The sequence below is a fragment of the Corylus avellana genome, chromosome ca9 (assembly GCF_901000735.1).
Source record: "Corylus avellana chromosome ca9, CavTom2PMs-1.0".
Lineage (NCBI taxonomy): Eukaryota > Viridiplantae > Streptophyta > Magnoliopsida > Fagales > Betulaceae > Corylus > Corylus avellana.
The window spans coordinates 21,192,430-21,208,200 of NC_081549.1; the positions used below are offsets into that span (position 1 = coordinate 21,192,430).

Genomic DNA, 15,771 nt, shown 5'->3' on the forward strand with positions numbered 1-15,771 from the left:
GAGAGAGAGAAGAAGGGACATGCTCTTTGCGGGGGGTAATGGGACACCGCTTTGTATACGTGGCAGTCGAAAAAGGTCGGTGATTATGAAGAGTTGTCTTTGGACCGTCCGATCTCGCAGTGACTTGAGAGTCGTCGTCTTGACTACACGCATGTGGAACTTGCTCTTAAAAATTAGCGTGATCCAACTTTATTGGTTCGCGTTAATTAAGATTATGATGCCAATAAAAAGACAGTGCCTGCCTCAGTAAATGAAGAGGAAAAAGAAAGCTACCAAATGCTTAGGGACAGTTTGAAATTGTTTTTGAGACACTTAAAAGTGTTTTTAACACTCAAAAAATTATTTTTAAAAAAAAAAACTCATTTAGTAAAAAAAAATTAGAAACGTTTTTAATGGTTCAAAAAGTCTAAAAATAATCAAAACGCACTTTTAGCAAAAGCTTAAAAATAAAGCTTTTGTTCAAAAGCTCTTTTTAAATTAAAAGTTTTATTTCTCAAACACAATTTTAAACAGGCTCTTAGCATATCATGCACCACAAGCCTAAAAAAAATTTAAAAACAATAATTGTCTAGGAAAACTACAATTTTTGATAAAAAAAATTTAAAAAAAAAAAAAAAAAAAAAAAAAAAAAAAGTGGTTAAATGCCTTTTTATTATATGTAGTAAAGGGTCATAATTAAATGATTATTATTTGTCTTCATTCTAAATATCGAAATGCAACTTTCGTTCAAGTTTTATTTATTTTTTTAACAGTATTTCACGTCAAATAAATCAGCAATTGACACATGTCTCATATATGTTATTAATATTATTTATAAATTAAAACATTAAAAAAAATATATATTGGCATAAAGGGAGCTATTCCTTTGATAAACTTCAATTGAAACAATCTCCCAAATTAGCAAAATTTGTTAGTTAATGTCCCCCTGAAAACAAAATTACCCTTAATAAAGAAAGAAAAATGCTTCATTTTTTTGTCTAGTTCTTCTCTCATCTTCCCACATTTTTAAAATTACAATTAGATCTATGGGCCCTAATTAAACTTGACCAAACCACCGAAGACCATTGGAGGGGGAGGGTGCTCGGCTGCCCCCTTTGAACCTAATGGAAAAGAGCTTCAAGGGGATCTTATAATGGTAGTGAAAGGTTTTCTTAATGAAGTTTTTAGGTGGTTGCACCGGTTGCCTACAAAGCTTAATCATCTCAAAATTTTTGGAGAGCTGAGCAAGGAAAAGCATGAGATACCGATAGATGTTTATGCAATACATTAGTTGGGGCTGAAGCTACAGATATGTTATAAAGAGTGATTGAAGTTGCAGAGATAGATCCAGCTTTCAATTTGGAGAGAGACTAAGGGCTAAAAAATTTTAGGGAGGGACCAATTGGTAAAAAAATACCTTAATTTTTTTTTTACCTTATATATATATATATATATTTGCCTTCAATTTTTTTTCTTGTAATTTAGGGGGGACCAAGGCACTCCCAGTCCCCATAGATCCGTCTTTGATTGTAGGTGGGATATGTTGGACCATCATCGATCCTTTTGCTAGTGACTTAAAGTTGCTCGCCGGAGGTGGTGGCAAGTGGCAGGTGTACGAGGCCATTGATGAGAAAATCGATGCAAGGCTAAGGAAGTGGAGAGGGAGAGCCAGAAATGCTGATTTGCTAGATGGGCATTGGAGAATTAGGGTTAATGACCCGACACGACCACATTATGAGGAATAATATATATATATATATATATGTTAGTGACTTCCGCTTCATGAAGTGTAGTCTACTGCCAATTGAGCTACCCCTTGGAGACTCCTAACATATATTTTGATTGTGTATTTTGTTTTTAGTTTAAAAAGATATTTTGATGTAATACACAAAATTGTTTTTGTGTTTCAAATAATATTTTGTATTTTAAATTATTTGTTAATATATTCGTGTGAAGAACCAAAAAAGAAAAAACAGAAAACAAAATGGTTAGTTTTTTAATCTTTTATAAAATTATTCCTTAAAGTTTAAAATGCATCAAATTACCTTTAATCATTTTTGTTGCATTTCTTAACTTTAAGCAATAATACATAGGTTCATGGCCACATCATATCAAGTAAAAATTTTACACGTGAATATCAAAATATGTCATTAACAAAAAACAAATTGTAACAAAAAAATTAAGGGTTTTGGATGGGGCATAGGCTGCATAGCCGTGTCACATAAACGATCAAGGTAAAAGAAAATTCCCACGCGTATGGGGGCTATTCCAATCCACGTTTTTTTGTGGAAGGAATTGTCTAAAAGTTTGATTAGAAATTATATATATATAATATTTGTCAAATCAACATCAATCTTCTTAATTAAGCATCCTACTCAAAAATGTATTGACATTTTAGGATTTGGATAAGTGCATTACATGAAGTATCGTACAAGGACAAAGATTTTCTTCATTTTATGGTCAAAATTAAATTTAAAGCTTGTGTATCTTACCATATAATCCTCTAATATTCAAATGTTTTAAATGTCATGCTAATATTGACATCATTCATACCATTAGATATACAAACTTTAAATCTTAACCATGAAAAAACGTGAACATATCATATATATCTTTGTATATAGTCTATTGCATAGAGATTATATTAATTTAAACCATTGATATACAGCGTTTTGTGTGTCAATCCATTTTGTTAGAACACCTGTAAGAGAGAAGGAAAATGTAAACACAAGAAGAGCATGTCGGTTGATGCCGACACGAGATAGCTCTAATGCTTAAGTTAGAATTTGTGAGTAGGAAAACAAAGGCAATAATCAAAAGTTTTGAGCCGAGGGCCTAGTTCCCTTCATACCAGGTTTGAGCTTTATATTTTATAGTGCTTTTCAATATGACCGTTGAAGCATCTATTTCGGCTTCATTGATTCGTGGGAATAAGGCTTCAGTATCGTGATTCTGTTATCCCACAAAATCAGCAACGTTGGTGATGTCCTGAGATTATGTGTGATTCTGATTCCTAGCTGTTGAAGCTCATCCCCTATTGGTCATGTCAAAACGTCTGATTCTAATTCGTTGCTGTTGAAGCGGATCCCCTGTGGTCATGTCAGAACATAACACCTGTGTCCATAGACCATATCTTTTTCAAATACAGCAATTAAAAGATTAATGTGAACTCGTGTAAATCGTAATTGCCTTTTTTAAAAAAAAATGCTTATTGTAACTTCCAAATGCACAAGACATAACAAATGTTGAATGAAGCCTTAAGATATAAATGGAAAAGCTGAATCGACTACAAGCGAGTACTTTACCTCTTACATTATAAAAGAATGGAGCCTGGGCAAAGCAGCAATAGCAGACATGAAGCCATCTCACTCCCCTTTCAGTGATTTAGCTCCTACATCTTGATGCGATGCAAAATTCAAAAAGGGAGTGGTTTCTCTCTATATAACCAAGAGAGAGCTTATCAAAATCTCTGTCAACTGCCCAGAACGAGGTGCAATATACGCAACATATTTTTCTGCGATTCCACACACCAAGATGCATTCAGAATCATAGGGTTTAGGATGTAATTATTCAATAACCATAATCGAATGGCATAAGTACTACCAAGGAGTAAAAGTAGTAAAGAATTGTTGTCGTCTACAGTTGACGGTATAAATGTTATGCCCAGAAATAACTTCCTTATAGACCAGAGTACTAAAAGATTACAAGTTTCTTCTACTTCTTTAATGCCAGATACACCAACAATAAGGAGACATCAAGGCTTATCCGAGAAACGAAAACAATAGGCAACATCCACACCACCCAAGAAGAAGAGATTCTTTTTGCAATTAAGCTTCTCTAACTCACCAATACGATCACACTTCACCTTACCTAGAGTGCACAAATGTCTAAGCTCCACAACTTCTAAGGGTCACATCAGTTAGATATTAAAATAAATCATTCTTGCAAAGTTTATGTAGTATAAAATCAAAGTCTGCTTCAAAGAAGAAATCTGCCTTGGAGAACGAATAAGAGGAGGATTTTACCTGCTGAGCTGTGAAGGGCACTCTCAGCAGCTTCTTGTTGAGCATCTTTCCTTGTCATAACCATTCCAACCTCTATATTCTCACCTGTGAATAAAACCTAAACCACGGGAACGAAGAAATGAGCTTGATAGAGTCCAAAGAAAACATTGTGGTTCCTTGGGCTTTCACAAACCTTTTTTTTAGGGAAAGGAGAGGGAGGACAGCAAAGAAAGAACATCAGTAGCAGCTTACTTCAAGGTAAACAATATATCAAAAAATATGATAATAAGTAGCTATAGAAGCTTTTAATATTATGAAGAAATGCAATGAAGACCAATGAATGTATAGACACAAGAGTGATTTAATTCAAGTTGAAGAAGCGAAAAGTGTAAAGGTAAGGCAAATAAAATGACCAGTATAAGAAGTAAATATAAATATAAACATGACAAGGTAATGAATTAAAGTGACAATCCTTTTATTATTTTAATTCTTCTGATTATTTCATGGAGGGGTTAAATGTATTGATAATATAAGAATGTCACTAGGATTATATGAATAATCTTAAATAAAATACTAGAGTACAATTACAATTGTTTAGTGGAATCAATTGTAATTAACACTAACTTATGACAAGTCATAGGATGGTAAGTGTCCTAGGCCTATTGGAGCTCTTTTTATTTTCCCTATGTCACTCTCAAAACTAATTGTTTGACCAAATTTACAAAAGCTTCTTAGGAACACCAATGGCTGTGTATTTCAAGGTGAGGCTAAGGTTTTTAATCCTACTTCTACAAGGAGACACATGCCTAGGAAGAGTAACTTCATGCCCAAAGGGATTCTTAAAGTCTTGCATGCCAAAGGTTTACAAGACCTTGCATAGGGGAGGTTGTCAGTATTCTCTTACAGCCCATCTCCTCTCAAACGATATATATATATATATATATATATTGAAACTTAAAATACAAAGACCAAAATACCCATATAACATATTAACCCTAATACACTTTCCTAACACTACCCCTCAAGCTAAAGCATATATATCATATAAGTCCAACTTGGAACAAATAAACTCTAACTTCTTCCGACACAAGGGTTTTGTAAACATATCAGCTAGCTGATCTCCAGACTTCACGAATGGTATAGATATATCTCCGTTGAGTACCTTATCTCGAACAAAATGACAATCGACCTCAATATACTTGGTTCTTTCATGAAAGATAGAGTTAGACACAGTATGTATAGCAACTTGATTATCACAAAATAACGGGATAGAAGTAGGAGCGGCAAATCCGATCTCCTGGAGGAAATGTTGTAGCCACGTCAATTCACTAGTAGTATTAGACATTGCCCTATATTCTGCCTTGGCACTGGACCGTGCCACCACCGTCTGTTTCTTGCTTTTCCAAGTCACCAAATTACCACCCAAGAATGTACAATATCCTGTAGTCAATCTGCATCAGTAAACCTTTCTACCTGGAGGTGTCCATTCGGTCTATACAAGATCCCAAGGCCAGGAGCTCTTTTCAAATATCGAATAATATGAGTAACAACTTCCCAATGTGAAACCCTAGGAGCCTTCAAGAACTGACCAACAACACTCACTACATATGAGATGTCTGACCTAGTTATAGTAAGTTAAGTCAACTTTCCAACTAAACGACAATACCTACCAGGATCTTCAAATAATTCCCCTTCATCTTTTACTAATTTCTTATTGGGATCCATTGCAATGTCAACAGGACAAGCACCCAGAAGACCTGTCTCTTCTAACAAATGAAGTACATATTTTCTTTGGAATAAATTGATACCTGTTCGGGATTTAGCAACTTCAATCCCCAAAAAATATCTTAGTTTTCCCAAATCTTTTGTGTGAAACTTCTGTTGTAAAAACAGTTTCAATCATGCAATGCCTCCTGAATCATTAGCTGTAATCACGATGTCATCCACATATACCACAAGAAAAATGTAGCCTACACTTTTATGTAAGTGAAATACGTAATGATCTGTCTGACATTGCTGAAGACCAAACTCTATACCGCTGCTGAGAATTTCCCAAACCATGCCCATGGAGATTGCTTGAGACCATACAAAGCCTTTTTTAACTTACATACACAACCCTGATACTCCCCCTGAGCAACAAACCCAGGTGGTTGCTCCATATAAACTTCCTCATGTAAATCCCCATGTAAAAATGCCTTTTTGACATCTAATTGAAATAAGGGCCAATCAAGATTAGCAGCCAAAGAAATAAGAATACGAACGGAAGAGATTTTGGCAACTGGAGAAAACATCTCATCATAATCAATACCATATGTCTGGGTATAACCCTTAGCAACCAAACGAGCTTTCAACCGTTCAACTGAACCATCATGATTAAACTTAACCGTGTATACCCCATTTGCAACCAACAGTCTTCTTAGCAGGCAGTAATGGAACAAGTTCCCACATACCATTTTGATGCAAGGCCTTCATTTCCAATTTCATAGCTTGCCTCCAACCAAAGTCAGATAAGGCATCCTGCACTGTCTTTGGGGTGGAAATAGTAGAAAGATGGGAAATAAAGCAAGAATGGGAAGAAGATAAAACTAGTGGATACAAACTGACTGATAGGATGTTTAGTAGTGCAAGAACGTGTACCTTTCCGTAGGGCAATGGGCAAGGAATCAGATGCAGGTGACAGCGGATCCGAAGACAGGACAGATGATGGTGGAGGTGCAAGAGCTGATGGGAGTGGCCGACATGTATAAACCTGGAGAGGAGCAAAAGAGTGTGGAGGCAACACGACAGACTCAGAGAGATATGGAACAGGCAGCGAAACAGACATGACATTGGGCTTAAGGGTGGACGCTTCGAAAGACGCATTAACAGGAAAATAGGAAAGAGACTCAACAAATGTGACATTGGCGCTAGTAAAGTAACGGCGAAGAACAAGACTATAAAAACGATATCCCTTATGAGTTGTGGAATAACGAAGGAAAACACATTTAGTAGAGCGAGAATCAATTTTATCATAGTCAAGGCCCAAGTTATGAACATAGCAAACACACCCAAAAACCTTAAAGTGGTAAGGCAAACGGGGGTGAAGAAGAGTATAAGAGCGAATGTGGAGAAGCACCATCTAAGACCGAGGAGGACATCCGATTAATGAGATAACAAACAGTGAGAACAGCATCACTCCAAAAATGTTTTGGGACATGCATTCGAAATAAGAGACAACGCACAATATCCAATAAATGACGATTCTTGCGTTCAGCCACACCATTTTGTTGTGGAGTGTGAGCACATGAAATTTGATGGATAATGCCTTTATCAGACAAATAAGAGACAAAAGAACTAGATGTCTATTCTTTGGCATTATCAAAACGCAAAATACAAATTTTCTGAGAAAATTGAGTCTTAATCATATTACGAAAAATTTGGAAGACAGAAAATAACTGTGAGCGATTTTTCATTAAAAATAACCAAGTCATAAAGGAAAAATCATCCACAAATGTCACAAAATAATGAAATTTATTGGACGCACTATTACTTGTCAAAAGTAATAAATTCAAAATCGATAAGCAATTTATTATTCTTTATTGCGATTGTATATTTCAAAATAGAGATATTAATAGCATTTACCCAAAAGGTTATAGAAATCAAATTTCTGTAAAAAGAGTATCCATAGACGGATAAAATTACAACTATTGATTCAATATACAAATAAATTACTCTAACAGATAAAACTAAAATCTACATTCCTTCAAGGGTCAGCACATCTTCCATTCTCTCAGTTATTTAATCTCTTGAAAACCCCTGTAATCACATTGCAAACATGATTAGTTTATCTGAATCCACACACCAAGAACTAGTGGGATTCACTACAAAGCATTTTGCAACTAAAAGAAAGAACCATTACCTTGGCGTTTGAAATCCATATACTTAGGGCAGTTTCTTAACCAATGCCCTTCTGCGCCACAATGGAAACACTTTCCTTTGGACTTAACTTTTACTATTTTGTTCCCTGCTCCATTCACTCCTATGGCAACTTGCTTGCCATCTCTTTTAAAACCCTTCTTCTTTTTCCGGCCTTTCGACTCAGAAGAAGCAGCTTGAACCTTTTTGTAAGCCTTTTTATTCGCCTTTTTGTTCATGGAAACACTACGTTTGTATTGATTGAATGACTTTGACAGAGACTCAAGGATCTCATCCACTCGAGGTTGACAATCAATCTTGGCATCCAACACCTCCAGTTCTTCTAAGCATGCAATCATATCTTGACAATGATTGCGAACTAGAACTTCTTTAGTCATTCTAGTATCAATTAGACTCTTTGTCGTGTCCTGCCTAGCAGCGTTATTTTCTTCACCAAATTTCTGCTTCAGACTAACCAACATGTTTGAATCGAGTGAAAGGCCGTCCATGAGATTATCTGACAAAGATGTCAAGATGAAGGTTCTCGCCAACTCGTTGAAATGATTCCAACGATCAAATTGTTGTTTGTCCTCCTGAGTGGCATCCAAAGCTGGAAAACCTAGACAAGGCTGAGACAACACAAGATTGTGCCTTTTAGTTGTCAGTATCTCATCAAAACTACGCTTCCACTGTGCGTAATTTGATCTAGTCAATATAGTAGTCTAATTCAAAAATGTGGCAAAAGGGTTAAAAGAAGACAATTTAAATATGCTATGTTTTCTTTTGGGTTTCACATTATATTTGTTGTGTTTCCAAAATGTATATGCCATGATTATGTTCATGTTTAATATTTCAGTCAAATGGGAACCTATCCAACAATATATGGTTATCCTAATCAAATTAGGAAACCACATTCCAATCATATTGGAATCTCACCTTGTCTTAGGTTTCCAATTAGGAGCCACATTCCACTTCCACTAAGAAAATCGACCCTAAATGATTTATGAGAAAACTTTTTTTTTAAAAAAAAAAAAAAACCCTTTAAAATTTCCCCAAAAAAATAGGGCAAGGTTTTTAAGGGTTAGGATTTTATAGAAAACCCTAATCCTAAACCTAGGTCACCACCACCCTCCTTGAAGGTACGACTACTCTAGGCCCTTGCCCTACGAGGAGGTGGAAGCTAGTTGAGTTGAGTCATGTAGTTTTTAATACAAAAACCAAGAAATAAAAATCTGTTTCTGTACATTATCATACGCATTTGATACATTTCTACTAAACTAATATATTTTTCACATTGATGAGTCCTCAAAGTGTCCAATAAAATCCAACTCAAAATAGTAAGACCAACAAATCAACCACTACGAGCAACAACTTGGGAGAAAACACATGGCAGAAAAAGCATTTCTGTAATTTAACCAACTGATGGTGCTAGTTGAACCATTCTTTCATAACTCACAAAAAGAAATATATACTTTCTATCGCACAATACAAAATGATATCATGGATGGATGTTCAGACAGGAGTAAAGATTCAAAATAACTTTTAACAAGGAAACACAGTTACACTGACCTGAACAGAAAATTGCAAATCTTTACTGGTGCTTACAACAGACCTGAATTCAACCTGCAAGATAGGACATAATATGGTGAACAGCCCAACAACGAAAAGGGAGGACCAAAAATAGAGCAATGTATCCCTAGTCAACCCAGAATGTATCTCTACCTTGGAGCTGCATCTACGTGCAACCTCTCTGCTATTGGACACCTGATTTTCAGATACACCAACCTCTGCAAGAAACTTCAATCAGCTAATAGATATATAGATACTAGATAGGCATTGCTCATCATAAACGGCACATCATTCATAAAAAGAACACATCATCAAACTTTTTATTCAAGCTCATCATTGACAGCAAAGGCAAAAAGGATAGTAAAACATCAATTTCACTTTCCCATCCCTCTGATTTCAATGCAGGAATCAAAGCTATAAAAAATTTAAAAAATAAATTCAAAGATAGAAAGTTTAAATACGTTGATATTGCAATACAGAAGCAAGAAAGTGAGGTTTTAGCATTAAAGCCGAGGAAATAATAAACAGATGCAAAGAGGAGAAACTGACAAATTATCCATGGATAAGCTTATTCTCAACAAATTATGCATGTAACGCAAGTTCCCAAATAAGAAAACACATGGAAATGTAGAAAGTTATTCCAAGTTGTTTAAGAGGGCAATTAGTGTTGGTACTTCAAGATTTTTTTAATAGTCAAAAAGAAAGATTTGTGGTGGTGGGTAGTAAGTACAAAATAAATTGATACATGATGAGGGAGTATCTATGTGAGTTTCATACATGGAAACCCAAAAGGGTGCCCTGCTTGATAGACTAACTCAATAGTCTTAAAAAAACCTATGATTTTTTAATTTTAGTTGTAAAGATACATGAATTCATGATTTTGCAAGTTCCCATACCTGATAGCTGACTTGCAAGTGGAAGATTTTGATTTTGCAAACCATAACCAGCACATGCCTGCATATCAGCAAAAAGAAAAATTTACTGAGCCACCTGTAAAAATGATTGTCCAAACCAGAAAGTAATATCGTAAGCTCATAGAACATTCACAACAAACCTCTTCAACCTTCACTTGGGATGTTTGTGAGAATAAACCAGTAGGAGTAGATCCTGGTGTGCTACGAGGAACTGGATTTAGATGGGCACGCTGTTTATCAGGTTTTAATGGTTCAGCATCTTGAACAAATCCCAAAGGTTGATTATTTGAATGTCCTCTACTGATATCATCTTCCACCAACCAGCCTCCCTGTGGCTGCATCACTGATGCTGATTGTGTATGTAATCTTGACAAAATAGGAGGTTCACCTGAGCTTTGATTCCTTATATCTGGACCACGCTTTGTTGTAAGGAGTCCTCTCTTCATATCAAAATCACAATCAGATGAGATTGCATCTCGTCTAACGGGAGCTCCAAGTAAACCAGGCTCTACAATATAATTGGAGACATAATATGGGAAGACATTGAGCATATATCTTTTATAATGGAAATCAAACTGTCCAAAGGATAAATATATTGAGAGAAATAAGGCAAATACTCTGAGAAGGCATCAATGGTCTTGTAAATGTGTGGCCGATGACATTTGGTAAGATTGAAAGAGGAGGTTGAGAGGTTTCATATCTTAACTCAGGACGACTTGTCAATGAAGGAGTAGCCAAGTCGTTGATATACTTCTGATCCTAGAGAGAGAGAGAGAGAGAGAGAAAGAGAAAGCAATTAAAAATGTAAATAAATAATCAAAGTCCCATTATGCTACATGCACATAAGGAGCAGCAATGGAGAAAATTTTGTCATAAGAATAACATTCGCCAATCGAAACCAATTCATTATGTTGACTCATAATGCTAAAATCACTTAGCATTCACTAATAAAGCCACATCCACTAATATATTAAAAACCTACCGTTAGGTTTAACCTTCGTTCAACTTCGACACCATTCATCCCTTCACTAATGGGAGCATTATTACCATTTGGTACAAATCCCGCATCCTGAAATTCAGAAACTATTTATAATAAGAAATTCTTAAAAAAAATAAATTAATTAAATTTGGTAACAGCTGACGAAAAAAAAATATAAGTCTCATCAATGGCTTGAGAATCAGATCAGTTCAAATACCTCTGGCATCATGTAGTCGCTCACATCAGGAGCAGGAGGTAAATTTACCACCTCATCTTCATAAAATACTTCCGAGATTCTTTGTAATAAATTCATATCGAACTCTCTGGATGCAGGCATTACATATTTAAACTGCAACTATAAGTAAATTGTAAAAAATGAATGGTTAAATGGTTTGATTAAAAAAAAGGGCTCTTACTTGAAAAAGTAACTTCTGACATTGCATGCGACGTTTCTTGCTACACGAAGGACTGGAACAGCATGAGCTGCCTATTAAACAAATAAATCAACAACAAAAAGTCACTAGCATTTTAAAAGAAAGGAAATTAAAAGAACTTTTCTCAACAAATATAGAAAAGGAAAAATAAAGTACCTCTGCCTGAGGAGCATAATAAGGAGTGAATGCAGGAACTACATGAACTCGAGGTTGGTCCTTATCTTCCCAAACCATTGAACGGTCATCAATTACCATTGCCATCTTTGGATGACACATGCCATCCCGGAAGACATTTAGCAACGATTTCCTGGAGCCTGTCAGGTCAAGAACCAAGAAAAGGATTTACAAATTGATTTACGTTTAGGAGAAATACTTCTTTGCATTCTGAATTAGCAAGCTACATCCACCATTAGTGTTTTTTTTTACTTTTTAATTAAAGGTGGATGGAGCATGCCAATTCAACAGAGATGTACGCAAGATGAATGCCAAAATGTAAAGAAGCATTTGTGAGAGAAGAACCTACAAGCACGAAAAAAGGTTGAATTATTCTCATAATACTTGCCTGATTTGACACATATAACGCGGTCCAGGAGTTTATTTGAACCTATAAGTTGTGCCTCCGGGTCGAGAAGCCTCCACATTTCTAAGGCATAATCTCTTTCTGCCATAGTGCACACATAAACTTCAAACCGTTTCCTACCTTTTACAGTTAAATAGCTTCTCAAATCCTCCCACGCGGGTCGCAACCTCACAAGCACACTGGTATCACGATTCTACACAAAGGAAACAGCCAGTCCTTAGGAAAAAAAGGAACAGTTATTCATCCCCAAAAAAAAAAAACATGAACAGCCTATCATTTCAGAAGCCAAACTAGATACCCCGCACATAGATTGCTGGACAGGGACTGCATAAATGTAGCTAAAATCCCTAAATGTGTTACCATAGGATGCTTCTACTGTCGAAACTCCTATCAGGAAGCAAAAACCATGTAATACATACTCAGGTTTCCTAGCTGATTGTAGTGCATCAGCATTTCGTCATTTACAGCAAAAGCTACTCATTTTTCTTCGGACACATCTTATTACAAATATCAATCAATCGGTAAATATGGGTGACGTGTGTGTAAGCGTGTGAGCACGCACATGTTGTACAAATACTGAGCCATTTAACTTCTCAGCTACCCTAGTCTATGAAGCATATGGATCTAGTATAGCAATCTAGAAAGTTCCCCTTTTGTATCCATTATCGATCATTTAACTAAAGGTAAGAACTCATCCAAATCCATTACTAGCTGCTCCATCCGTTAAAGTATTCCTTGAAAATAAGCTGGTATGAAACCCAAAGGGTGCATCTAATAGAGATGATACAGAAACAAACAATCTCACCTCAGGATTGATACGAGTAAGGACAATATTCTTTTCTTGCAACCGTATTACAGGCCGAACAACTCGTTCATGGTTATCAGATAGCCGCAGAACCTCCTCCAATTGCACCTTATATACCTTCCCATCACTATCCACCACATAATCGTTCTCCCTGTACTGCTTCAACAGCATTCGATCATCAATGTACCGCTTCATCTCGGCAATCATTTCCAACACGCGCACCTGATCAGTCTGGCGTGCAACCGAGCTTCGAAGCGCCTCAATTCTGTCCTCAAACGACTTCATTGTGTTCGCAACGATGAGCGTTTCATCAAGATCGAACACGATCGCCAGACAACACAGATTCAGCATCCCCAAGCTCGCATTGTACAGACCTGCAGGAACCGAATAGCACCAAAAGCACGGAAACTTGTTCTGCTTACTTGGCATTGCCACCAAATGAATTTCTTCGTCCCCAATCAATACCACGGCCGTCTATATAACCAAATCAAACAATTTTTTTCATTTATAATTAAGAAAAGTACGAGAATGATAAAAATCGACTTATTTTATTTCCAATTCTTACAACTTTTTTAGATGTTTAGTCAATTAAATAACAATACAAGACTCCTTTGCTTTACAGAATAGACACTTGGAATAGAATGAGATTGTCAATTTTTTGTTTGGATTCCCATGGGAATCACTGATTCCTTACAAACAATAAATAAATAAGAGGAATAGCTACTCCTCATAAAAATGACATCATTTTTTAAAAAAGAAACCATTTTTTTCTCTCAAACTTAAAAATAAAATAAAAGCAATAAAAAACAAAAAATCATATGGGTGGCCGGCCACCCACAGAAGGCCCGGAGGGCCTCGCCGGTCCTCTGGAGTGAGGCGGCCACCCAAGGCACCCCCAATGAGATTCTAGGCCACCCCAATCCACATCGTAGCAGCCACCCCCAATGGCCCTTGGGGTGGCCACGACCACTCCTGGATGGGCCGTGGGGGTGGTTGCGACCACCCTCAAAGGGCCATGGTGAGGTCCTCTGGGGTGGCGTGGTCACCCCCAGTGCATGCTGTGGGTGGCCAGCCACTCATTGGGGTGGTCACCACAAGCCCAATTTTTTTTTTTTTTTTTTTTTGAGTTTTAGAAAAATTAAAAATCAAATGGGTTTTTTAATCATTTTAGTTCATTATGAAATATGTGTTGTTATTAAACTAAGTAATTGAAGTAATTATTCCATTCCAACTAGGGGTGGGCAAAAACCCGCCCTGATCTGCCCCGTGAATTTTAAGTGTTTTTTGCGGGTGCGGTTTAGATTTCTTTCAACTCGTGCAGGGCGGATCAGGTTGCGGGTATAGGAATTTTTTTTTTCTTGCGGTACCTGCCCCGCCCCACCCCGCATAGGTATAAAAAGAAAAAACCCTAACCCTAATCATTTTAGCCACTCTCTCTCTATTCTGCGTCATTTCTCCTCTCTCTCTCTCTCATCTGCTCTCTCCCTCTCTTGCTCTCTCTCTCATCTCTCTTGCTCTCTTTGTTTTGTTCTCTAATATGGCCACCTCGGCAGCCCCCATCAATGGCATCGCAATGTTAGCGTTCCAGTCCGTCCTGCAGCTAGTCCAATGAGCCACCGACAAGTCCAACTAGGTCTGAGTGGTGGCCGTGAGCAAGAACAAACCGGTTTCTCTTGTCCGCTAAGTCTACGACGCCTGTCATCGCTATTTCGGCGAAAACTACGTTCAAGAGCTCATCGAGAAAGCTCCATAGGTTCTCTCTTTCATTTTCCTTTTACGAGGAAGCGAAGGAAAAGAACTCAACCCGCAATACCCACCCCGGTCCACCCCGCATTACCCGAACCTGCTTCAGTTTGCCCAGGTAGCGGGTTGAAATTTCCAAACCCGCAAGGTGCAAGGTAGGTTGGGAAAAATGCCGATATCCGTCCCGCCTCGACACGAGATTCCGTAAACCAAAAGGCCTACAATCTTCTTGTTTTTTCAATTGTTAGCTATCTTCTCGGCGACAAAAATAAAAAATAATTTAGGTCTTAAAATTTAAAACGAAGCGGATTCAGTGGTGACCTTATTTTTGTCGAAGCACTCGGCGTGGAGATTGATCAGATGCGACTGTTCGACGGGCAAGGACGACTCGAGTTTGCATAGAACCGAAAACGAAGAAATCGTTTGGAGAATCGAGAGCGGAGGGCATCGTTTACTCCTTGGCGACACGCTGTGGATGCGAATCTCGTTGTTTGGGAACTGGAAATTCTGGTCCGAGACCCGGATAGCGTCCACCTCTCCCAAACGCAAGTCCCCGTGATAGACCACGGATTTAAACCCTAAGCGACTCATTTAAATCAAATTTGATTCGGCGCCAAACAAGAAAAAAATAGTAGAACTGTAGAAGAAAGCGTTATCGTCTCTATTTCGCTTCTTTTCTCACAAAAAAAATAGTAGAACTGTAGAAGAAAGCGTTATCGTCTCTATTTCGCTTCTTTTCTCACGAAAAAATAGTAGAACTGTAGAAGAAAGCGTTATCGTCTTTATTTCACTTCGTTTCTCAGAGCTCTGCACTCTCTATTGCACTATTCACGGTTTCAAAAAAAAGGCATGGGTTTTGAATTTATAGGC

General features: G+C 37.1%; 1 protein-coding gene across 1 annotated transcript; it reads right to left on the reverse strand.

Moving 5' to 3' along the window:
* Positions 1-7,692: 7,692 nt before the first annotated feature.
* Positions 7,693-15,492, reverse strand: LOC132161777 (RNA polymerase II C-terminal domain phosphatase-like 2). Its single transcript, XM_059571960.1, has 14 exons — positions 15,223-15,492; positions 13,159-13,632; positions 12,336-12,546; positions 11,930-12,087; positions 11,756-11,826; positions 11,557-11,662; positions 11,343-11,429; positions 10,978-11,119; positions 10,501-10,868; positions 10,343-10,400; positions 9,600-9,664; positions 9,447-9,500; positions 7,882-8,506; positions 7,693-7,778 (listed from the first exon to the last, which is right to left on the reverse strand). Exons 1-14 carry the CDS (start codon positions 15,490-15,492, stop codon positions 7,753-7,755), a joined length of 2,715 nt encoding a protein of 904 aa, XP_059427943.1. The 3' UTR covers positions 7,693-7,752.
* Between the last annotated feature and the right edge of the window lie 279 nt (positions 15,493-15,771).

Bases quoted from the DNA above. Each gene is read 5' to 3' on its own strand.
- LOC132161777 (XM_059571960.1), bottom strand. From the start codon at position 15,492: ATGAGTCGCTTAGGGTTTAAATCCGTGGTCTATCACGGGGACTTGCGT. The intron at 11,663-11,755 runs GTAAGAGCCCTT...GCCTGCATCCAG, and splicing joins GTCAGAAGTTACTTTTTCAA to AGAGTTCGATATGAATTTAT. The intron at 9,501-9,599 runs GTAGAGATACAT...CCTATCTTGCAG, and splicing joins CACGTAGATGCAGCTCCAAG to GTTGAATTCAGGTCTGTTGT.